At 31.5% G+C, this 25,879-nt stretch overlaps 1 protein-coding gene across 1 annotated transcript; it reads right to left on the reverse strand.

The window, feature by feature from the left end:
* Nucleotides 1-5,614: 5,614 nt before the first annotated feature.
* LOC105803204 (transcription factor MYB30) lies at nt 5,615-7,120 on the reverse strand. Its single transcript, XM_012635241.2, has 3 exons — nt 6,939-7,120; nt 6,661-6,790; nt 5,615-6,246 (listed from the first exon to the last, which is right to left on the reverse strand). The coding sequence occupies exons 1-3, from the start codon at nt 7,069-7,071 to the stop codon at nt 5,730-5,732; spliced, it is 780 nt and encodes a 259-aa protein (XP_012490695.1). The 5' UTR covers nt 7,072-7,120; the 3' UTR covers nt 5,615-5,729.
* Between the last annotated feature and the right edge of the window lie 18,759 nt (nt 7,121-25,879).

Consider the following 25,879-nt stretch of genomic DNA (forward strand, 5'->3'; position numbering starts at 1 on the left):
CCAATTTAACTTATACATGTCATTATTACCAGAATCAAATCATCCAAAATTACCGATAAAACCAATGGATAGTGTGATATATCTCTAGCAAGCCTCCAACCCAATCGAGCTTTCGATAATCATTTCAATGCATCTAATAATTATACATATTACCAATAATAATTCAATTCCAATAATAAAACACATATTTATATAATATTCATCACCAAATAACATTCACTTTAAATAAAATTATACAGAATATAGTTCATACGAACTTACCAGGCTAAATTGCAGAAATACCAAAATTCAGGGACATTTTGGTAATTTTCTATTTTTCTCGAATTTCCACCCAATCTTGAGCTAAATTAATATTTCATTCAATTTATTAATTTAAATAATAAAACAATTCATTTATGCAATTTGGTCACTTTTTGACATTTTACAAAATTACCCTTAAAATTTTACTTTTATTCAATTTAGTCATTGAACCTAAAACATGTAAATTAGCTATTTTAAAATAAACTCATATTAGCTGAATATTCACATATATTTTCCTCCTCCTCCACTCCATTCCACATCCTTGATATATACATAATACCACTATTTACTTGTTTACTCATAACAAGTTGTTCACTTGAGTCATAGTCACTAAATTAATTATATCTTAAGCTACAGAACTCCAATTGAGATCCTCAAATTTATATAAAACTATACTCACATATATTCTTGCCATAAAATTTTCAGAATTTTGGTTTTTCCAATAAGTACATTTTATTCTTTAAATTTTGTCCTATTTCACTTTTTGACAGTTCCAACCCATCTTCACTAAAATTAATTATCTCTTTGTACAGAATTGGATAATATTCCCATTTGTTTCTATTTAAAATAGAATCATTCAGGATTTTAAACATATAAATTTAAGCCTATAATTATTTTTATTCAATTTTTATGATTTTCTAAACTCGAACAGGGGAACCCGAATTCATTCTGACCTTGTCTCACAAACTTTATTATATCTCATTATTTAAAATTCCATTACTTACACTGTTTCTTCCATGAGAAACTAGACTCAATAAGATTTAATTCCATATTTTATTCATACTATAATTTGATTTTCACGATTTATGGTGATTTTCAAAGTTAACCTACTGTTGCTGTCCAAAACCGTTTTAGTGCAAAATGTTGATTACTAAATTTATAACACCCTTTTTCCCTTTCTCTATAATATTTCTCATCACTTTCTCTTATTTTATTTCAATAATTTATCAAAATCATAAGACCTTATATAAGAAAACTCTACTATAACATTATTTCCATGCTTTTTCAATAATATCAAACTTAAAAATATATTGAAATCTTGATATTATTACCTTGTGCTATTGATTTCAATCTTTAACTTCATTTTCTCTCTCCTCTAGCTTCTATTTCTTGAATCTAACTTGATATTCTAGCTCCCCATTGTCTCCTTGTTATTCTTCTCTCTTGGAAGCTATGGAAATTCTTTTGATTTCTAGGTGAAAATGGTAAATTTTTGGTGGAAGGACCAAATTGTATAGAAAGCAAAACTTTCTTTCTTTCTCTCTTCTTCTCACGTTAATGCATGGGAAAAATGGTGGGATGGTGGTTTTTCATCTTTCTTTCCACATATAAATATACTAAATAAAATAATAAAATATTATTAAAAAAATCAAATCAAAATATTATAAACTAATATTTATTTATTTAATTATCTAAAATATCTCCAACACATCACTGCCTTCTAGATTTCTCTCTCCTTCTAATTGACCATTTTTCCCTTCATGATCTTTTAAAATTCCATCCTTAGTCATCACTCAATTTGGTAAAATTACGATTTAATCCTTCATAATTTTTCACTTATTCAATTTGGTCCTAATTCATCGATTTTCCTTAGTTTCTAGATCATCCACCCTTAAAATATTTGCACTATTGATCCTTCAAATTTTCATATTTACACTTTAACCCCTCAAATTTTAAATATTTACTCTTGGGCAACAAAACTTTTCTCACTTTTGCGAATTAGTCATTTCTTGCATTAATATGTCATAATATACTTTCCAATGTTGACATAAATCAAAATTTTCCTTTTTGTCACTTTATTTCCTTATTTTACCATATCAAGTATACCTACTTTCTTACTGTAGTAATTTTCGGGATATTACAAAGGTAATTGAACATAATGAAAATTATTATTATTTTTAAATATATAATTACACTTTATCAACCAGACACATTTGAGAATTAGATTTTTTTTGTAACTAGAAAGGATGTAATTACTACCTTAGTAAGTAATTACGTTTTCTTGCAATTACTCTATGCTGTCCAAATAGACGTATAACTCAAACGGTTGCCTTTGAATTTCTCTCTTTAAAAAAACCTATTTCATGATGGTAAAAGTACTGTGGAGACCCCTAGCCTTTGTACGATAGAAAAAAAAAGAGTAAATTGACCATTTCGTTAAAAGTTTCATCCATATGTGTTGTTAAGTAATGATTTAAATTTTTTAAAGTTTTTTTATATAAGTGATGTGAGATTAATGATGAGTAGGATTACGTAAAAGTATCATGGAAACCTTTGTACAGTCAGATTGCATTTTGCCCCCTCTACTAAAAAAATATGCAAATTAGTTAGTGTACTTTAGATAAAAAAGCAATCTGGTCATTTTGCAAAAAATTCCATCCATTCCTACTTTTAAGTGATGACGTGACTAATGGAACAACCATATAATGATACATGATGTGCCACGTGTATCTCGTGTTGATGTGGCACATTCGACCATATCGATAGAAAATTTAAAATTAAAAAAATCTCAAAAATATATTTTTTATAATTATTGAAAAACCACGTCCAATATAAACATTATAAAAATTATTTAAAATCTACTAAAATTTATAAGAAATTGTATATTTTTAAATTATTAAAATATTAAAATAACATTTAGAATAAACTTGGACACATGGTTGTTTAGGTTCAAATGAGCTTAGACAAACATTTGTCTAGGTTCATTATGGAATTATTTCTTAAATAATTATACATGATTATTTAAAATTTATTAAGAATTATAAAAATTAACAAAATAAGACTCATCAACTCTATTAAGGAAAAACATCAACTTGAATAAAAGATACATATGTATGTGTGTGCGGGTATATTTGAATTCATTAAGCATGCTAAATGTGTGTATATATATGATTTTAAAAATTTAACATTTTCTAATAAATTCTTATAAGTATTAATAATTTTAAATAATTTTATATATATTTATTATAATTATTTAAAATCACTCTAAATGAACCTAGATAAATGGTTGTTTAGGTTCATTCGAGCTCGAACAACCATTTGTTCAGGATCATTCTAGACGTTGTTTTTAATAATTTTTAAATTTTTTATAATTCTTGATCATTTTAAATAATTCTCTATGTTTTTATATTTTTTTTCTAAAAACCATGTCCAGGATGAATGAACTAGGATAATAATTTGTCTAGATTCATCATGGATTTGCTTTTTTAAATAATTATAATTTTTTTATTTTTATTTTTAAAATATTGTCATGTCGTGACACACTACGTCTTAGTGTTTGGTTCATTCATCGACCACATCAACATTTAACATTTAAAAGGGATTACATTTTTAACATAATGATCAATTTACTTTTGGATCTAATGTACATGAACTGATTTGCTCATTTTTTGAGTAGAAGTGGCAAAATGCAACTTGACTCCTTATATAAGAGCCTCCATAGTATTTTTTTTCTAATCCTACTCCTCCTTTAATTCTAGGTCACTTATATTAAAAAAAATGGAAAAACCAAATCATCACTTGACAACATGTATGGATGAAATTTTTAATGGAAGGGCCAATTTGTACTCTCTTTTTTTTTAGCGAATGAGATAAAATACAATCCACCTCGATAAATTTGGAAGATTATCAAGTCATCTATAATATAATCATTCACAAATTGATTGTTTTACTAAAAAATTGTCATTTTAGGTGCGATGAGATGTTAAATTTGAGATTTCTTTTGGAATTTTGAGATTTTATGCATAATGTGTGATTGATTATAATTAGTTAAGTTGAGTTTGATTAATTTTTGAGTTTAATATTTGTAATGATGGGTTGTTATTAAAATGGTTTTATCTATTTAATCACGTGGTTTTAAAATATATAAAATTTTGGATACGAAATCCAATGAAACGATTTGGTTAATAAAATAAAAGAAACTAAATAGAATATTTTATTTGTTTGTGGGGAGAAAATAATTGAATTATTAGTGGCCATTTCAAAAGCTTCTTTAATTGAGATTAGCGATGTAATTAAATCCTAAGCAGAGTACAAAGTAACTGATTTGTTTTTAAAGGAAAATGCTGAGTCTGGTAATGTTTAATTACCACCTACATATGCCATGTCCTAGATAAGTTAAACTTTTTTCCCTAAAAAGTATTTTAATTTTATGATCGATTAAATTTAAATAAAATTCAAGTCCAATATTTAAATTAAGTATTTCCGTGGTATCTTGATGAATTCTAGAAGATAATATTTATAATGCAGCAATAAAATATTTAGAAAAGACAATAATATTTTTATTAATAAGGAAGGAGAAATACCAAAGAAAATCATTTATTTTGGTACAATCAAATTTTGCATTAAAATTTAGGGAAGGTGATAGTATAGTTAGTTTAATTAAATATAACAAATGTAGTCAACCCTCTCTATAATACTCGTATTTATTTGTCTAGATTTTGCTTGTTATAAAGAGGTAGTTGCTATACACCTGTAATAACCTATTGTTATAGAGAGATCATTGTTGTAAGCTTACCATATAATTTACATTGTGAATTTTTATCAAATGATGAAAGTGGAAACTAAATCAACAAAATTAAAAGACGTACAACATGTGCATATTTTATTTTACATTCTTTCACATTATTAATTATAAAGTTTAATTAATCAAGAGTTATCAAATTAAATTAATTAGTTTATCATGAGTTACTAAAATCAAGTAATCAATTTATAAGTTTACGATGTTAGGGAACTTAATTGTTTATTGAATTGATATTTTAATTCCATTCATCGAAAATCATTTTCAATATAATTATTAGATTTTTTACGTAAAATTTAATCATTTTATTCAAATAATATTTTAATTAAGATCATTTTCATTTAATAAATGACAATTGATAGGCTTGTTTATATTAAATAGCTATAATTTTACTTAGATTATATGTTGTTATAGTGAATTAATTTAATAAAGAATATCTTTCGTACCTATGAATGTTGTTATTATAAGTAAAAAACTATTTTAGAGGAATAAAATGAAAAATCAATTCCTCTATAAATTTGACTATTATAATAAAATGTTATAGCGGCTAAATATATAAATATAAAAGTATAATTAAATGGTTTTTTTTATTTCTTAAGGTAACGAGCCGGTAACTAATTATCCGTATTCTGTAGGTCATTAAGGGGATAATTAAATAAATTTTAATTAGTGTCTATATAATTAATGAAGTGGAGTTTGTATTTGACAAGCACACGCATTAATTATAGTTTGCTTTTGACAATCACTTGGTTAGTGCCGCCCAAATTATTCCATTTTGGAAGAGTAATGTGCAAGTTTTGACAATATCAAGATGGATACATTTTTCTTTTTTTCATTTTATTCTAGTCCAATCTGAATAATCAAAGAAACTAAAAGGTTACCACTAAAGCTAATTACAAAAATAGGCAACTCAAAATTCAGGTAGTTCAGGTAAGTCCGCGGCTCTGGTGAAAAGAATATACCAAAAATCCATGTTAGCATCGGTATCATAAAGATTGGAACCATAGCCATTCACTGTTTCCAATGCTGGTAATGAAGGAGGCGGAGAGCTTGGGAAATATTGGTCCGAACCAACCACTCGGAAATTGGCTTCCATGCTTGAGTTATCAGCCGATAATACTTCGGACCAGAAGTTTTCATCGATTTCAGAGACGTCTTCGTTGGTTTCAGTTTTGGTGGTGGAGGTGTTGGTGTTGCTGTTGTTTTCGCTTGTGGAAACGTCGCTGCTGGATTGTGGTGGGGAAACTTGACTGTAAATTGTCACGGGTTGTTGTTCTCTTTTGATGTCTTTGGAAGGATCAATAGGTTGTCGGTTATTGGCATTGGACCCATGGCTGTGTTTGAGCCTCTTCTTCAAGTGGGTGTGCCATACGTTTTTAATTTCGTTGTCCGTTCTTCCCGGTAACCTCGCCGCAATTGCCGACCATCTGAAACAAAAACGAGAATCAGAATCTTGGTTTGGGGCAGTGATGAAATAAAAGATGGAAAATGGGGTTTGTTTTCTAGTGTTGAAGTGCAGGAACCAAAGTGATGATCTTGTTTGATATTTTAAGTGTTTTTTGTTTTTTGGGAACTTTGAATCGTGTTTACAAGAAGCATAGTGACAATCGCGGCAAGGAATCTTTTCAGTCCCACACGTTTCTATGCTTATATTTAATTAATAACCAAATAGATAGAAATTAAAAATGGTTAGCAGACCGATGGGGTATTATTAAAAAACAGCATATTCCGATATCTTGAATTATTATATATATATAAAAAAAAGAGAAGATCAATCTGGTTGTCAAGATCTTAAGTCATGATGAAGTTAAAGTTGGATCTGAGGAAGAAAGGGATATTACCTATTACCAAGCATTTCATGTAAGTTGATAATGGTATCCTCTTCTTCCCTGGTGAAATTCCCTCGTTTAATGTCTGGCCTCAAATAGTTGGTCCATCGTAGTCTGCAACTCTTTCCACACCTCAATAGACCTGCAAAAAGACAAGTAAAACAACAACAAAAGAAAAACATGAAACAAGATGAGAAAAAAGATCGGAACCCATAAATACTAAAATTACAAATGATCAAGATGATGAAGTTGCATGTATGTTTGTTTGGATTTTAAACCAAGTAACTTACCAGCTTGTTTGGGGAGAGCTCGCCAGTTGCCATGGCCGTGGAGTTGAATGTAATTGATAAGAATCTGATCCTCTTCAGGGGTCCAAGGACCTTTCTTCAATCCCATTTTCTCACAGCATGGAGCTCTCACCATTCTTTCTCTCTCCTTGAGCTCTGTTTGGAGATGGGTAGAGAAATGAATTTAAGCTGAAAATAACAGTATATATAGGGGCTGCGGACATATTAGTGTTGACGCAAAAACACCTAAAATCAAAGTTGTGCTATTATAAAAGTATATTCATAGATTTACTTTTTGTTTTCTTTTGTTTTTATTTAAATGCCGTATGAAATAAAATATATCAAAAAAGTGATTGTTAATATTATCATTCCAACTTCAAATCTATTACTTTTTTTTATTTTGTGATGTACACTCGTATATTTCCATTCTTTTATTAATATTAGATGGAGTAGATTTAAAATTTCCGTCCTTTTTTATTTATTTCCTACATATGATCTATTGGAGTGGCTAATTCTTCCTTATTTTTATTCATTTAATTCTCAGATAACTTAGATCTTTTATGTTTGCCTTTTATTTTTGATCATTCTGTTTTTATTATGTATCCATATATTAAATTTTAATTTACATATTATAAAAAACTATTTTATGCCATACTCAAGGGCTTTTTACTCAAATAATATAAATATAATAATTAATTACGAAAAATGTATGAAAAATAGATTAATTACGAAAATTGACATTTGTTACAGGATAATCTAAAAACTTCAAGGACTTGATCTGTGAATTTCCCGTTTTGATTGGCAGCTGAAAAGGAAAAAGCCTTTAAGGATGTGTCTCGCAGCACCAAACTTTAAATAGGTAAATTGCTCCCTTATTTATTATTTTCTTTTATTTTCCTTTAACATAAAAAATAGAGAGGTCTCTTACCAAAAAGTATTTTTGTAAAAATGCTGACTCCAACTGGAAATAAATTTTATTTATTTTTCAAAAATAATTATAATTTTATTATCAAATTGATTTACGACACGATATAAAATTATCATTATAAAGCTTTAGAAAAATCTTATTATGTATAAATTATAATTATTAGTTAAATTTATAGTTTCCAAATATAATGTGAGCAAAAGAAAACTATTATGATTTATAATTTGATTATCAATTTGATTTACGGACACGATATAAAATTATAATTATAAAAGCTTTAGAAAAATCTTATTATGTATAAAATATAATTATTAGTTAAATTTATAGTTTCCAAATATAATGTGAGTGAAAGAAAACTATTATGAATACATTAACTGTTATCTCAGACATAATTTAAACAAAAAAATTAGTTTTCGAAAAATAAGTAAAATTTATTTCCAGTTGGAATAAACTTTTTTTACAAAAATACTTTTTGGTAGAAAACACTTTTTGGACTAATTGGTAAGAAGAATCCTCTCTATTTTTAATGTTAAAAGGGAATAAAAGAAAATAATAAACAAGGGGGTTTATGAAGCAATTTACCCTATTTAAAGTTTGGTGCCGTCACCGTGTAAAGCCTTTTTTCCAGCTACCAATCAAAATGGGAAATATATAGATCAGGTCCCTGAATATTTTAGGTCATCGCATTTCAGCCTGGTGCTGTCAATATGTCAAGCGACATCGTCAGAACAATGTAACAAATGCCTATTTTCGTAATTATTTATTTTTTAAATTATTTGAGTAAAAAAGCCCATACTCAAGCTAGCATTCAATTCTTAAGCTAACGATAAGTTGATGAACGAATGTGATCTATATAATAATATTTTTAAAGACTCAATTAAAATATTTTAAAATTTAAGAACCAAATTAAAATTTTATAAAAGTTATTTTTAAAATACTTTCCAATAAGCATATCCTCAACCAAAATTTGAGGAAATCTGTTTTGTTGATTACATCTTTACTATATTTAAGCTCTTGATTAAGTTGATGCTACGAGTCAATTGGATATTAACTCAATTAAAATTTGACAAAATTCTTTTTTTTATAAAGTAATAAATATAACTTTAACGTGTTTCTCAACATAAATTTTGAAGGACATTAACATTTTATGGGGTTTAAACTTAAGATATCATGATTTTTAGCAATTCAACCTTACCATCACATCCAAAGTTACATTTGTTTATTATATCAATTTTTATAAATATATTTTACATGATTTCTTTCAACTACATCGGGGGTATGTCATGAATTCTCCTTTAAAATTTAGGGGGTTTAATTCTTAAATTCTATATGTAGATCTCACTAAGTTCTTTCGAACCTGTAAAATTTCTGTTTAAATGTAGGATAATTAATGATTTCAGAAATAAAAAATGATCAAACTAGACTCTGCTAGGAACTAGGTGAAATGTGATAGCTGTTCGTGTGTATAGAGGGGTACTAGTAGAGGCCTCGCCTCAGGGTTTAAGTTGTTTATATATGATTTCGAGTCTTTGTCCAAAATTTGTAAATGACTGTGGGAGTCAAAGTCTTAAATTTTGATTACTAATTTAATACGAGTTGTAACTTTAGTTAGATTTTTAAATTCAAGTTATTTAAGTATGTAATTAAACCAGAAGCAAAAATTGTGTTAAATCATTTTGGTTAGTGTAGCATCCGATACTTGGATCTAGCGATAGAATGAGATAGAGGATGTTACATCAATCATACTTCGACTCTTTAGATTTCGATCTAAGACTTTTTAGGTCGTTCAAACCTTCTCAAATGTTAACTTCCCCTACTTATTATGCTGCCACTTCACGATGTGGAAGCATAAAATTGGTGTTCACACAATCTGAAAACATTTACCATAGATATACTTATATTTGTTTATAAGAACAATTATATTAATTAAATACAATAAAGTAACTAAATATTTATATGCTTGTGGAACAATTTCTTTCTGATAAGCGGTATCATCCATCAACTAGGTCCCAATTCATTTAGTAAATCATCAAAACTCCATTCTTTGATAAAATAATAAATATTATTATGAGGGTGTTTATCCTTTTATATTTTTATATAATACCTTTTAAAAGATATGTACATGTTGTAAGATTATTAAACCGAGATAGAAAATAGAAAGAACAATATTTTCTTGATTCATTCTGAACATGCTGACTTGCATGTATTTATACAAACACGAGAGCAAGAGAGTTAACAAACTAACTGCTGCTGTAACTATCTTTTAAACTACTAACTGACTCAGCAACTGCTTAGTTGCTAACTGACTGAACAACAACTTTTACTATGATAGTACTCTAACATTCCCTTAGTATTTTTTATTTTTGATCACTCATTTCTTTTAATGACACCACTCGTAGTGCACGTCGAAATGATGCAAACAATTTAGGAGTAACTGGTTTAGTGAGAACGTCTGCAACCTGTTGATCAGAGGGAACAAAATTGACCTGCAACATTCCAGCAAGCACCTTTTCTCGAACAAAATGATGATCTATTTCCACATGCTTCATTCTAGCATGATGTGTAGGATTTTCAGCTATTGCAACTACCGAAGAATTATCACACTAGACAGTTGGTAGCTTTAACAGAGGCATTCTGACTTTATTCAGCAATTGTTGAATCCACAACAGTTCAGAGACGCAGTTGGCGAGGCTACGACATTCTGCTTTAGCAGATGACCTGGATACCACCGACTGCTTCTTTGAGCACCAGGTAACCGGATTAGATCCTAAGTATATCACATACCTCGACGTAGACCGTCGATCATCAATGGATGAGGCCCAGTCAGCATTAGAATAGCATACCAACTCTAATGAACCTGTTGCAAGATACAGACCATGATCCATAGTGCCAGCTAGATACCTTAACACACGTTTTACAGCTCGCCAATGAGTAATACTAGGAGAACTCATGTACTAACTCAGCTTGTTTACACAGAATGCCAAATCTGGTCGTGTGATACATACATATTGTAACATTCCCACAGTACTTCGATATAGATGACCATCTGAAAAGGGAGGGCTTCCATCAGAGGCCACTAGCTTGGGCGTGCTAACCATTGGTGTTGGTGTAGATGCTGCACCGAGCATACCAGTCTTGAGGAGCAAATCAGCAACATACTTCTTTTGACTGAGCAACATTCCTTGGGGTGTTCGCTGAACATCAATTCCCCCCAAAAAAACTAAATAGTCCCATATCCTTAAAAGAAAATTTCGTGTGAAGTTGGTGAACCACAGCATCAATATCTTGGTTACTGGTACCAATGAGCAATATGTCATCGACATATACCATAAGCAGCAGACAATTTCCTGCAGCCACTCGAATGAACAAAGACGAATCAGCTTTGGATGCCTGAAAGCCAAGCTGAGTGACAAGGTACTGCTTGAGAGTTTGAAACCACGCTCGAGGAGCCTGTCTCAAGCCATAGAAAGCTTTATTTAATTTACACACAAGTGGTTCACCAGATGCACCCGAGACTTCAAAACCAGGGGGTTGTGCCTTATAGATTTCCTCAGTGAGCTCGCCATTAAGGAAGGCATTGTTGATATCAACTTGACGTACAACCCACTCTTGCATAACAGCTAACGCAAGAATGGTGTGAATGGTGGAGGCTCGAACAACCGGACTAAAAGTGTCATGAAAATCAAGACCGGCATGTTGGGAATACCTTTTTGCTACTAGTCTGGCTTTGTACCTGTCAATGGAACCATCAGCCTTCTTCTTAATTTTGAATAACCACTTGCAACCGATTACTTGTCGATTCTCAGGAAGAGGACATAAAGACCATGTATTATTTCGAGACAAGGCTTGCAACTTACTGTGAACCGCCACTCGCCAGCATTCAAAAGCCATTTTAGTATGGATGTCAGAGGGAACATCACTGGCCAAAGAAGGTGTCATGCTCAGATAAGCCTTTGGTTTGAAAATGCCAACTTTACTCCTAGTGATCATGGAGTGGAGTGTTTGTCGGTGCAGGTTGGGTGGATTGGAGTTGCATAGGTGATGCGTTTCTAGGTGACATGATCTGTGAAGTGGGTGAGGTTGAAGCTAAAGGAGAAGATATGGACTGGGAAGGGGGTATCGTAGGCGTTGGAGTGGAGGAGACAGGTGGTGGGGATGGATTAGTGGAGCTGACATTGGATGTGACGCGAGAGTGAGCTACAGTGCTAGGAGGTATGACAAGAATTTTTACATTTTTCTAAGGGAAAGTAGGAAAGGAACTGACTGTTGACATATGTGTTTTATAGGGAAAAATAGTCTCATTAAACGTGACATGACGAGAGATGTAGATTTTTCCAGTAGGGTCTCAACACTTGTAGCCTTTGTATAACGGAGAGTAGCCAAGGAAAACACAAGGGGCTGACCGAAACTGCAACTTTATTTTATTGAATGGTCTAAGGTTAGAGAAGCAAAGACAGCCAAAGATTCGACAAAATGAGTAGTCTGGTTTGATTTTAAATAATTTTTCATATGGAGATATACCAGCTAAGGGTTTGGAGGGTAACCTATTAATCAAGAAGACAGCACTGCAAAACGCCTCATTCCAGAACACCACAGGCATGTTTGCTTGAGCTAGCATGGACAGATCGGTTTCAACAACCTGTCGATGTTTCCGTTCTACAAGTCCATTTTGAGCTGATGTATACGGACAGGTGAGCCACTATAGGATCCTATGCTGACACAAATAACTCTTCAATGATTGAAACTCCCCTCCCCCATCTGTTTGAAGAACTTTGATTTTGTACCAAGCATTCTTTTAGCTTGAAGATGAAACTGTGGGAACACCGTAAGTACATCAGACTTATTTTTCAGAAAATAAAGTCATGAGTAGCGTGAATACGCATCAGTGAAGGCAACATGGTATCTAAAACCATTAGATACAACAGGTGCAGGTCCCCAAACGTCAGCTACCACTAACTGTAAGGGTGAAGTATATTCTGTATTCGACTTTGAAAATGGAAGCTTACTTGCTTTACCCAAATGGCAAGCAACACAATCAACAACTTTATTACTGTCTGTAAACTGTATATTACATCGGAGTAATGCCTTTGTAAGCGTATCTCGACATGGATGGCCTAGTCTAGAGTGCCATACACTAATAGGAAGCCTGGAGCTGGTAGCAAAACACTGAGCAGTAGGAGCCGATGGACTAGTGACAGGGGACTTGTTGAGCTGAAGCCGATATAAACCATGGTGCACTGACCCTTGAAGAAGCACTTCTCTGGTCCTCAGATCACGCACCTGACACTGAGAAGGGAAAAACTCAAACATTACCTCATTATCTTTAGCAAACTTTGACACTGATAAGAGATTCTTAGTGATGCCAGGTACGTGTAGTAACGAGCGCATGTACAACGGTCGAGATCGTGTGACTAACGAAGATTGCCCAGTGCACAAAACAGGTAATGCTGAACCATTGCCTACAAACACCTTACCTGGTCCTTTAGATGATCCACTTTCACCAACCAAGGTAGCTGAATTTGTAAGATGATACGTGGCACCAGAATCCGGATACCTTCATTATCAGCCACTGTTTCAGGAGAGGTAACATATGCCTGAGGTTGTGTTGCACCTGAGGGAGCCATACTGACCTATTGTGGCATATTGACCTGTTGCGGAGCACTACCAACAAACGGGTTAGGCCAGACAGGTGAGGGATTAGAAAAACACCAACCTGGGGAAGACCACGGAGAGTTGTGCGTAGGAGAGGAAAACCACGGTGGAGGAGGACTGGAACCAACCAAGAACGCATTTTCTTGTGGAGGGGGCCTGTAGTTGCTACTTTTGTAGGTTGAGTCAAAACGATGATAACATCGATCAACAAGATGACCAGCTTTTCCACAAAGTTGACATTGAATTCTTGAGTTGGACGAACGCCCTCGCCCACGTCCCCGAGTTGAAGATGACGGCCGATAGGCCGGTAACGAACCAGAAGCATCTGAAGATTCAGAAGAAACCATGTTTGCAGAACTGGAAATCTCATTGCTTACTACCTGTTGCCAAGCTTCAGTGTCAAGAAGCATGGAGGTTATCCCTTGGACTGTGTAGGGTATCTGACTCGCGGTAATGATAGTGATGACCGACTCATATTCCAGAAGAAGACCATTGAGTATCGCGGTAACATGCTCATGCTCTCCAATGATTTCACCACAACTAGCGAAGTTGTCACAGCAACTTTTAACCTTCATCAAAAATTCTTTCATGCTCAACTCACCTTTGCGTTGAGAATGCAAAGCTCTTCTATAGGCCATCAGTTTAGAAGTTGTTTTACTACCAAACAAAGCAACAACCGCATTCCAGATCTTGGCACTGGTGTCCATGCCAATAAGATGGGGAAGCACCGTTTGACTAATGGAGGAAAGCAACCACGACGCAAGTGCACTATCCTGTTGCTCAAAAAGTGCAAACTCTGGATTCTCATGCAAACCACCACTATCATCGGTAACATACTGAGTAGGTGGATCCTGTTGATCATTCAAGAACCGTTGAAGTTTATGCGCTTTTACAGCCAAAAGGACTTGCTGGCGCCATAGCAAGTAAGTGTTATCCTCAAGCAGCACACTTATTCGCTTTGTAGAAAAGAACCGACTATCAAGCGCTCCGTCAGAAGAGTTGGCAGCCATATCAACTACTCAAACTGCACAGCAGAGAAAGGAAAACCAGGAAAGACTTACATCTGATACCATGTAAGATTATTAAACTGAGATAGAAAATAGAAAGAACAATATTTTCTTGATTCATTCTGAACATGCTAACTTGCATGTATTTATACAAACACGAGAGCAAGAGAGTTAACAAACTAATTGCTGCTGTAACTATATTTTAAACTGCTAACTGACTCAGCAACTACTTAGTTGCTAACTGACTGAACAACAACTTTTACTATGACAGTACTCGAACACATATGATAAGATTTGAACTTAAAACATTATGATATTTAATATTTTAACTTTATCGTTTCAATTAAATTTTCATTTATTTTTTATATAAAGACTTCAAATATAATTATAATTTTTTTTGTCACCCACACTATGAATGTGCTACAATTTAATATAAATAATATGTTTACAACGTAGTAAAACCATGTATATTGATATAATGATGATTTAAATGTTAGATAAAAAACAATGGTCATTACAATAACTTGTGTAAAATTCATCATTTCAAATACTTAAAGACATACCATAAGTCATGCATTTATATATCATCAAAAGTGACCAAAAGCACATTCTTAATAAGCATTACAAATTCACCACCTTATACTCAAAAGACACAATCAAACCAAGTGAGCCAAATAACATACTCACAACATCTATCACATTTAATTCTATACATGTCATTTATAACCAAAATCAAAGTACATCAAAACTAACAAAATGACTTATGGATAGTGTGATAAGTCCTTGACGAGGCTTCAATCTATCGAGCTTCCAACGATCTACAAAACAAAATAAAACGGCGTAACAAACTAATGCTTAGTAAATTCGTATAAAAGAAACTTAAACTCTCAACTCCTCAACATTTCTTTACTCATTCATGCTCAATAACTTATATATGTACTTGACTTTCCTATTCACCGCAATCCACATCATTACCAGACAACTTGAATTTTAACATCATGAAAACATAACATGAATCATGAGGCTAATTACATTCATCCATCCTTCACAGATGTTTGGTTAATAATTGTTTCCACTCATTTGCACATATCGATTTACCGTTTCATTAAATCATGATCAACACTTAACTTATTCATACATTTTCATTAAACGTTACTTACCCGTAAACTTACCAACATATCATCAAATACTTGTCATATTATTTTCAGTATAAGTTACTTGATTCAACACCAGAACGAAGCCTGCTAGACTCAAGGCCTGATTCATTACACCGGCACAAAGCCTGCTAGGCACAAAACCTAAATCAATACACCGACACAAAGCCTGCTTGGCATAAAGTCTAAATCAATACACTGGCACAAAGCCTGAATCACTATCTCCAATACATTTCAATCTCATAATAAACTTTTCATCGTTCGGCATTCAAAATAACAAACACCACAATTATTTGAATAACACAAATATTAAGAAATTTAACTTAACACAATTATAGTATGAACTTACCTCGACTACAATGGATTGTAAAAACTAAATCAAGACTGATATGAAACTTTAGCTTTTCAGCGATTCAAATCCGATTGACTCTTTTCTTGATCTAAATAAAAAATTCATTCAATTAAAGTAAACAAATAACTTAATATCATTAATTCTTGCTTATAACCCATATAAATGAAAAACTATAATTTTACCCATAACACTTTAACTTTAGACAATTTAATCCATAAATTCGTAACGTGCAAATTCACCATTTTTATCTAAATACTATGTTTGCCAATTTTACTGGGGGTTTTGTACAGCCCAAAATTCTTACTATTTCACATTATTAACATTGAATTTTTATTATATTAACACTTTACCCCCTAACCCTAAATTCACCAAAAATCACTTTAAAAAATAAGTTTAGTTGACAATCAAGCTTAATCATCTATAAAAAAAAACTCAAAACTCATTCAAATTCATCAATGGTAAATCCCTCAACCTATAACAATTTTACAAATTAACCCCCGAGCTAGCTAAACTAAGCTAAAACAAACTCAAAAACATAAAAATCACTAAAAATGGGGCTTGAATACATACCATGCAAATTGAGTTAAGCTTGCCGAAACCTAAAGCTAAACAATAGTGTTTTTTGTTGTTGTCCAAATCGGTGGAGAAGAAATAATTAGAAAGATAACATTGGTTTATTTTATTTAGATTAAAGAAATTAATCTGGTAGCATTTAATACACTTTTAACGAAGCAATACAATAGCAAACAATATGCTTGTTGCAGTTCGATTCAGTAGCAATTCATATGCTTGTGACAAGTCAACTAGTATCTGAAGTCATACTTTCTCTGTGTACGGTTTAACGGTACAGGGTATACTATACGTACAATCACAAATACAATACAACAGACATCTAAGTTGTTCACAATTCATGCAAGTATATATAATTAGCATATGATTTCAGTTCATCAAATCATAGATTCTAACATAACTCATACTATCAAGGACTTAATTAAATAAAATTAAACACTAAAAATAGTTCAGGGATTAATCAGGACTAAACTAGGCAAATCACAAAATTTTGGCAAAATTATAAAATTTAAAAAACAAGGGCACATGGCCTTGTGGCAAGGCAACGTGAGATGCCTTAGGCTATGTGGAAGGTTTACACAACTGTGTGGTCATGCCGTGTAACAGACTGAAGCTGTGTGGTTTACGAACTACACAAGGGTTTCCAGCGCATATGGCCATGTTGTAGGCCGTGTGGTCCACACGCTTGTGTGTAAGGGTTATGCTTGTGTGAGAAACGAACTATCATAGGGTTTGCAAGGGGACATGGTTATTTGGTTGCCCATGTGGCCCTATCCTACTCACAATTTTTCCCGATTTACTCGTAAAAGAACGTACACCTTTCACCAAGATCTCGAACGTCGTTCCTTGTGCGTAGATTTGATCCGGGGTACCTGGAATGGGTCTTTCAGACGATATTTACACAAGAATCATTAATAGTTTCCAAGATTAATCAAAATTATCAAGATTTTCGAGAATACTCGTAAAAGATTCGTATTCGAGTTGAATGATTAACAAGGACGATGTTATTCCAGGATTTATGATTTCTACTGATTGGAAATGAGAATACTTACCCAACCTTTAATGAGATTTTGAGGGTTATCGTTGATAAATTCAACAACCGGTAGGAAAACATTTTAGTAGAGATTGATTTCGATTTGGGGTGGGCAAAGAAATAACTTTCAATAGCAAAATAATGTGAAAGAAAAGGGGGAGAAAGAAAAGATGAAGATATATAGAGAATAGAGTGAGAAATTCTAATTGGAATGAAAGAAGTAAATCAAATCCTAATGTAATTAGGAAAAGGATTAAATAGCTAGGTTTTCAAACTTTTAAGGGGTTGTAGGGTAATTTACCCTTTTTGCTGAAAATAAGAAAAGAAATGGAAATGAGGAATGAGTTTGGCATGATTTAAACCTAAGGATAATGGGGAAATGAAAAGCTTTACCACTTGTGTTGTTGTCCATTCTTAGCTTATTTCTACCACACTTAATGCGTATACTAGATTGAGTTTGTTCCTTAGCCGCTAAAAAAGAGAAAGAAGAAAATAAGAAAAGTGGGTTTGAACCTTGGTTTTCTAAGGAGTATCCTAAGCTCTTAGGCATCAAGACTTAAGGCTTATTTCTTAGTGATTTTATTAATTCTAACCCTATGTTATTTGGGGTGTTACAATATATATATATATATATATATATCATATTATGTATGAAATAACTATAAATTATAAGCTCTCTTTCTTTTATATAAATAACTTCAAACTATAAATCATTTTTCATGAATTTCTTCAAATAAAGAAACTTTAAGAAAAAAATCATAAAAATAATGAGGGATATAAAACAATTTTAAACTATAAATACTCTCTTGTGATTTTTTTTCAAATGAAAAACTATGAAGAGCTCATAAAATAGTGAGAAAACTGACACTTATTTATATTGTAAGTGTTAGCTATTAGAGTGTTATTTAACCAATGTGGGATTTATGACACTTCTATTTCTCTAAAGATATAAAATGATTTTTGAAAATTATTATTATCATATAAATACAACTAATAGATAACGAAAATCTTGAAAATTCTAACCTGATAAATAAAAAAATAAATACAAAAAAGAGAGAAATGAAAAATAAAAAATAAAACAATCAATTTAATTTGGATTGGGTGAATTTTTTATTATAGAGTCGAAGTCAAATCAGAGTTCATCAAAATCTGGGTCAGGGTTGGGTTGGGTAAAAGTTCCCCGCCCCGCTAACATCCGTAGCCACAAGCAAAACGCCTTAAATCATATTTGACAATTACCTAAAATCTTGATTATGATTTTCAGCTGTTTTGTTCAAGTAAAAAATGTCTGCCATTTCCTTTTAAAAACATGTGCTTTCACAAAAAACAAATGATATTCTATTTAGAAAATTCTGCGGAAAAGTTAATGTTAGCTTATCGAGATTAAAATATTATTAAGTATTTATTATAAAAAGGAAAAGGATGATTAGAACCCTAGATATCAAATAATAGGTAAAATATCGCTTGTTTTTCTCCCGCCTTTGCCATTCTGAAGAGTAAAGCGACACTTGTCAAAATTTCAACGTTCAACCGCATGGAATTTACGCTATTTCGACTAAAATAGTTATTTAGGTTTGTTTCCACGCAATAGAGTATTTGATTGAAAAAGTAATTATTATATTCTTTTGTAATTATAAAAAATGTATTTTTTTTAAACGTATTCGGTTGATAAAGTGTAGTTATATCGTAATTTCTTATGTCATGTCGATAGTATAAGTTATAATTATTCGTTACATATTTTATATTTTAAAATATTAATTACTATAAAAATTATTAGTATGATAAAAATAATTTCTAATCAAGTAACAATAATTAAAATCAAACCATCATATATTTATGTTCGTTTAAAGGAGTAGTTGATAATATGATTACTAATAAAAATAACAAGAAAAATAAACAACATATGCAATTTTATTTAATTGTTCTTGTGCATGTTTTTTGGGTTATTCTCTTTTTAATTTTTAACATGTGCTACTTATCATAATATATTGGTCCTTGGCTGAGTTCATCATCTTCTGAATTTGAACTTGCATCATTAAAATTATCAAAATCTCCTTCCATGTACTCTCAAATCCCCCTATGGTTGAAGTTATGAAAAATTTAACATGCTAGTACGATCTAACATTCATTTTTATGCTATACTAAGATGATGTTGTTAACATGGGAAATACTTTTCTAGAGCAACAAATATCTTCTCAACCACATTTTGAAGCTTTGAATGTCTCAAATTAAAGAATTTGTGAGTTGTCTTTGGTGCTTGTGTTGCCCCCATTGTCTCAAATGGTATCATACCCTATGATATGGTGCAAGAAAACCTTTTGTATTTGCATAATTAGCATCGACCTTAAAAAAAACTGTAAAAATAGGTGTGCCGTGTGGGAGGGTCTAGACCGTGTGAAAGGTCTACACAACCTTGCGAAAGAGTGACAAGCTTGCGTGACAGGGTTGCACGCCCATGTGAGTAAACCGTGTAACTCACTATGCTGTGTGACAAAATTAACACATTTTGAAAGCAGGGAAGACACGACCGTGTGGCTAAAACACACACCTGTGTGACAGAGATACACGGCTGTGTGACAGAAGCACATGCCCATGTAAAAAATGACAAATTTCCCTACAGGGATCACATGGCCGTGTGGCCAGCCCATATGGCTCGCCCTATAGGTTGTATGACTAACGAATTACCCTAGTTTCTACAGCGGCACATGACTGTGTAGACCGCCCGTGTGCGGTACATGCCTGTGTGGCCCCTAAAGCACTTCAAATCTTGCTGCATTTCACAAATTTCAACACTAAATTGAACCCTAATTTGCATAAGTTTAGGAAACACACCTGAAATTACGATTCCAAGCACCCGGAACAATCAATTCGCCTCTACATTACCAATCTGAAAACTTGATTTTTCAACCATACTTAACCCGTAAGAATTTTGATCATACCAATATAAAAGAAATAAAGAAACTAATGTAAAACCAATAAGAACAACACTTACTCTACACTTCTTTTCCAACACTTGGTTAAACGAAAACAAGAGAACAAATGAGGCGGCTCAAATTATTAGAACTTTGGATTATAAAAACCGTGGAACAATTAGGTAAAAGTAAAAAATCAAGGAAAATGGTGACAGAAAGAAACACTGTGGCAAACAAAACCAAAATATGAAATTGCATTGTGAAAAGAAAGAAACTAATGAAGGAAAAAGATAAGGGTAGCGTGGGAGAGTAAAATTAGGAAACTGTTTTTTTTCCTTCTTTTAATAACAATAAATTTAAAATACAATTACAAAAAAATAAAAATTTAACAATACTTTAACCCATCAGATTTTCTTTAAAATTGGGTTAAAAAATCAAAACAAAATTTTACTTTACACACACGAGGATTCAAACACAGGAACAAGGGAATGCTAAACATCTAACCACTGAACCACCAGACTCTTTCATGTTCTGAAAACACTCAGAAAAACATATAAGCCCAATCGAAAGCTTTACCTCTCAAGCCTAGCTTGGTTCTTTTAACCCCCAAAATTCAGGATGTTACAAGTTGACAATGATCAGGGTTGCTCATACAAGCTGACATTTATGAATTTGCTAATACAAGCTGACATCGTATCAAAGTTACTAGTCCAGGCGAAACCAATGATACATATAAATCGAGAATCCACAACAAATGTTAGATATCATATAACCATGTAAATCCTTGATCAATTTCATATTTGACCCTAATGGCATGTCATACGTATGCTAATCTTTTACTAAGTTTACACGACATCATTTTCGTAATCATATCATTTCAAACCTTTTATTAGAATACATATGTCATAGAAAGCCTATAAACATGTAACATTCATATCAATACCTTGTACCCTATCGTATAACCAATATTTTCACATTTTACAGTTCAGTTCGTAAATAGCCAAATATGCCAATTTCCACAAATTCACTTCAATATAAACAAACAATTGAACCAAATACAATTCAACAAATAATTTAGTAAGTTCCATATGAACTTACCAGGCAAAACAACAATAACTAAGACTTTAAGGACTAATTTGGTTCAATTCTCGATCTATACAATTATTTAATTCAATTTATCAATACAAAACATTTTATATCATCCCATATTATGCATGAACCCATATCTTTCAATTTTGAGCTTCAATTTTGTAATCAATCTCAATCACATCCTTTTATGACCCTCTATTATCTATTATTACAAAAATTTCACATCAATTTCATAATTTTTACACTTTAGACCTTATGTTCAAAAACTAACAATTGAACATTACAATCTAATCTTTTTTCACATCTAAGCTTAAAATCTAACAATCTAACAGCAATTTCTTCAAGAAATCAATAATAGAAACTTTAAAAAACTTTAACAGTTTTGTAAATTGGTACATTCTAGCTAAATCAAGCTCTCATGACCTCAAAAACATAAAAAATTACAAGAAAATGACTAAATTGAGCTCACCAAATCAAAGCCAAAAGTTTGAAAGCTCAAACCCTATTCTTTCTTATTGCATTCAACGGAGAAGAAGAAGAACAGAAAATGGCTTTCTTTTTCTTTTAATTTTGTCTTATACTTAGTTTAATTTTTAATTAATCTTAATTATTTTAATTAAACTTTAATTAATTAACCATAAGCATGATTTGTCTAAGATAGTGGATTTTGTCATCCAACACCACCGTTTGACCATTTAAAATTGATCTAATTTCTCTATTGGTCCTTTGGTCATTTAAAAATCTATAGTGATAAATCTTGTACTTTAATTAACTATCAATTCGACAAAATTATTGGACCAAACTGTCGAAACCATTATTTTTTGAAAAAAGGGAATTGACTTAAATTAAAAAAAGAAACGAAAATGGAGTCGCCGCCAATCCTTTTCATTTAGGTGTGATCGGATCACCTCATAATTAAATCATTTTAATAAAAATTTAAATTTACTAAAACGATGGTTTTTGGTCTTATAAAATCCAGAAAACGGGTTCGAAAGTCGGTTACGCACGAGGAAGGGTTAGCACCCTCGACACGCCCAAAATTGGTACCTTGTTGATTAATTAGTGTCTTAATATCGAAAATGTGCAAAGATTTTAAAATACGATCCTTGTATTAAAAAAACTTGTATAAATTAAATTACATGTTCAAACCCTATTATTTCGGAGAGAGAAAATGTCACACCTAATGAGTTAGAGCATAATATTTCACATCCTCAAAAATGAGCTTGTCCTTCAAAAAACTCATGTAATGAATGTAATACCCAATTTTAGCCCGGGCTCACATATGGAAACATAATTTTTGAGGATATACAATCTTAGATATGATATGCAATCTTAGATATAATATAAGCAATCTTAGATATGATATATGCAATCTTAGATATGATATATACAATCTTAGATATGATATATACACCACTGAATTTTCAGTGGTGTCGGAATGGTGATTCGAGATCACTAAATCTGACAAATGAGAAGAAAATATTATTAATTTAGTAAGAATAAGTAAATGTGAAGTTAGGAAAATTTTTGAAATAGTGAATAGTGTACTAGGAATAAATATTAAAATAATTAAAATAAAAATGAGGTATCGAGACCTTGAAGATTTTAAACCGAGCCATAAGTATTTTTATAAATATTTTTAGAGTGTCATTGAGTTGGTATTAAAGTTTCGTTATAAAATTTTAACGTTCGGATAGTTAATTAACTAAAAAGGACTGAATTGAAAATAGTGTAAAATTTGCTAAATTGTGATTAAATAGCTTAAGTGATTAAAAAGGAGGGATTTAAAAGGCAATTAGGCCCAAATTATATGGGCTGGACGGTTGGGTAAGAAAAATCAGTAGAATGTAAGGAGAAACAGGGGCAAAATTGGAAACTTAACAAATTAAACATATAAAACAAAGACAAAAGTGAAAAATCTAGAGATCTCTTCACAATTTATCAGAAAAAACGCCATATGAGGTCTAAAACAAGCTGGTTTTTGATATATTTGAATCATGTAAGTTTAATTCTTGATTATTTCTTCTAATTTTTGTGATTTTGATACTTTTACAAATAGGTCCAACTAATTATTTCATTAGTTTTTGATCTCATGGCTAATTTTGAAAGTTATCATTGATGAGTACTGAATTTTTATGATTAATAAACATGGAATTAAAGCTTTAATTTTGTTATATGATGATTCTATTAAGTAATTTTGATAGAAATTGATTTTAGGGACCTAATTATGAAAAAGTTGGGAATTAAGGTTTGGTGTTGCGTTTTTGAATATGAAAGGCTATGAAGTAGTCTAAAATAGTTGGAAAAGGTGTTAATTGAGAAAAATTAGATCAATTGAGGGGTTAATTGAGTAGGGACCAAATTGTAAAAACTGTAAAGTTTGGGGTAAAAGTGTAATTTCGAAAATTTAAGGGCATAAATTGTGAAATGAATTAGAATAGATTTATATGCTGATGAATGAATAAATTTTTATTTTAGATCGAGAACCCGAAGCAAGCCAAGGAAAAGAAAAAGTAGTTGATTAGTCCCTGAACTTTTACAAATTCTGTAAATCGACCTAGGTAAGTTCATATGGCTGAAATTTAATGATTAAATGTTAATTTCATGAATTATATAATGTATGATGAAATATATTTAGTGTTGAAATGAGAGTAAAATAAAAATACGAAAATCGAATAAATGATCAAATTAAGCGGAACGCCGGATTTGAGTACTTCTGATCAAGAGATAAAGTGATAAGTGGTAGCTTTAGCTACACTTATCTGATCAAGTGAAAAAGTGATAAGTGCTACACTTATCTGGTCAAGAGACAAAGTGATAAGTGGTAGCTTTAGCTACACTTATCTGATCAAGTGAAAAAGTGATAAGTGCTATACTTATCTGATCAAGTGAAAAAGTGATAAGTGCTATACTTATCTGATCAAGTGACAAAGTGATAAGTGGTAGCTTAGCTACACTTATCTGATCAGGGAAAAATGATAAGTGATCATAAGTAAGACCATAGTTAAACTATGGCAAAGTGAAAGTGAAGTACTCAATTTTCCGTAACAGTTCCTTAATTTTGATCAAGGATGGTAAGTGACAAATGGGCCCAAAGGAATTATGGTAAAAGAATAAGTAGTAGTAAGTTTATACCAAGGAACTCACCAAAGATTGTGGTTGACAGGTAAACTTAGTAATGGTGTATATTGTATAAGTGTACAAATGTTTGGTAAGATTTATGTTTTATGCCTATGAACTTACTAAGCTTTTCTATAAGCTTACATGTGTGTGTTTATTGTTTTTTGTAGATTAACGTATTTATACATTCGGAGGATCGGATCTACATCGAGAATCAAACTATCCAGATATACTCCGGTAGATTTTGTTAAATAACTTTTTGGATTTATATGCATGTATAGGGAATTGAAGTAAAAAGTAATAGAATGAATGACTAAGTATGCAAAGTAAAATTGAATGTGATGGTTGTGTTAGACATTGAAAAATACATGTTTTTAGTTTGAAATGGTTGATTGGTTGAACTTCATTAGTATTCAAGTGAAGTAGTTGAAATACTGAAGTTGGTTGTGATTTGAAATTTGCAGGGAAGGTTAGATAATTATAAAGAGGTTATATTGATTTTTTTTTTAAAATTGCAATGGAGCAGTTCTTGGACAGCAGCATTGATGTAACTTTGAAAAATCATCAAAAATAGTGGAAATTGAATTAGAAGCTGAGTGAGATATGAAATTAAAGATAAATGAGTCTAATTTCACATGAAAGAAATAGAGTAAGCAAAAGAGTTATATACTCTTAGATATCTGAATTTTAGTGAGACAGGGTCAGAATGATTTTAAAGTCCCCTGTTTTGACTTTAGAAATTCATTAAAAATTTTACAAAAGGGATTAAGAGTTATAATTTATATGTATAGATTCATTAATGAGTCTATTTTAAGTATAAATAATTAGAAACACCATATGAAGTCTGTATAATGAGATAATTGAATTTTAGTGACGAGAGGTCAGGATAGTCAACCAGTGAAACGGGGGAGACTTTAACTAATAAACTGTACTAATTGGCTGAACCAAAAATTCTGAAAAATTTATGATGAAAAGATATATGAGTCTAGTTTCAGGGAAAATTTATGGATCTAAATTTTGAGTTTCGTAGCTTGATTTATAATTAATTAAGTGATTGCTGGTGAAATAACTTTTATAAGTAAATTTTTATGCCCCGAACCTTTAAGTTAAGTTAAGTAACGCCTCATGCT

Source organism: Gossypium raimondii, chromosome 11 (assembly GCF_025698545.1).
Source record: "Gossypium raimondii isolate GPD5lz chromosome 11, ASM2569854v1, whole genome shotgun sequence".
Lineage (NCBI taxonomy): Eukaryota > Viridiplantae > Streptophyta > Magnoliopsida > Malvales > Malvaceae > Gossypium > Gossypium raimondii.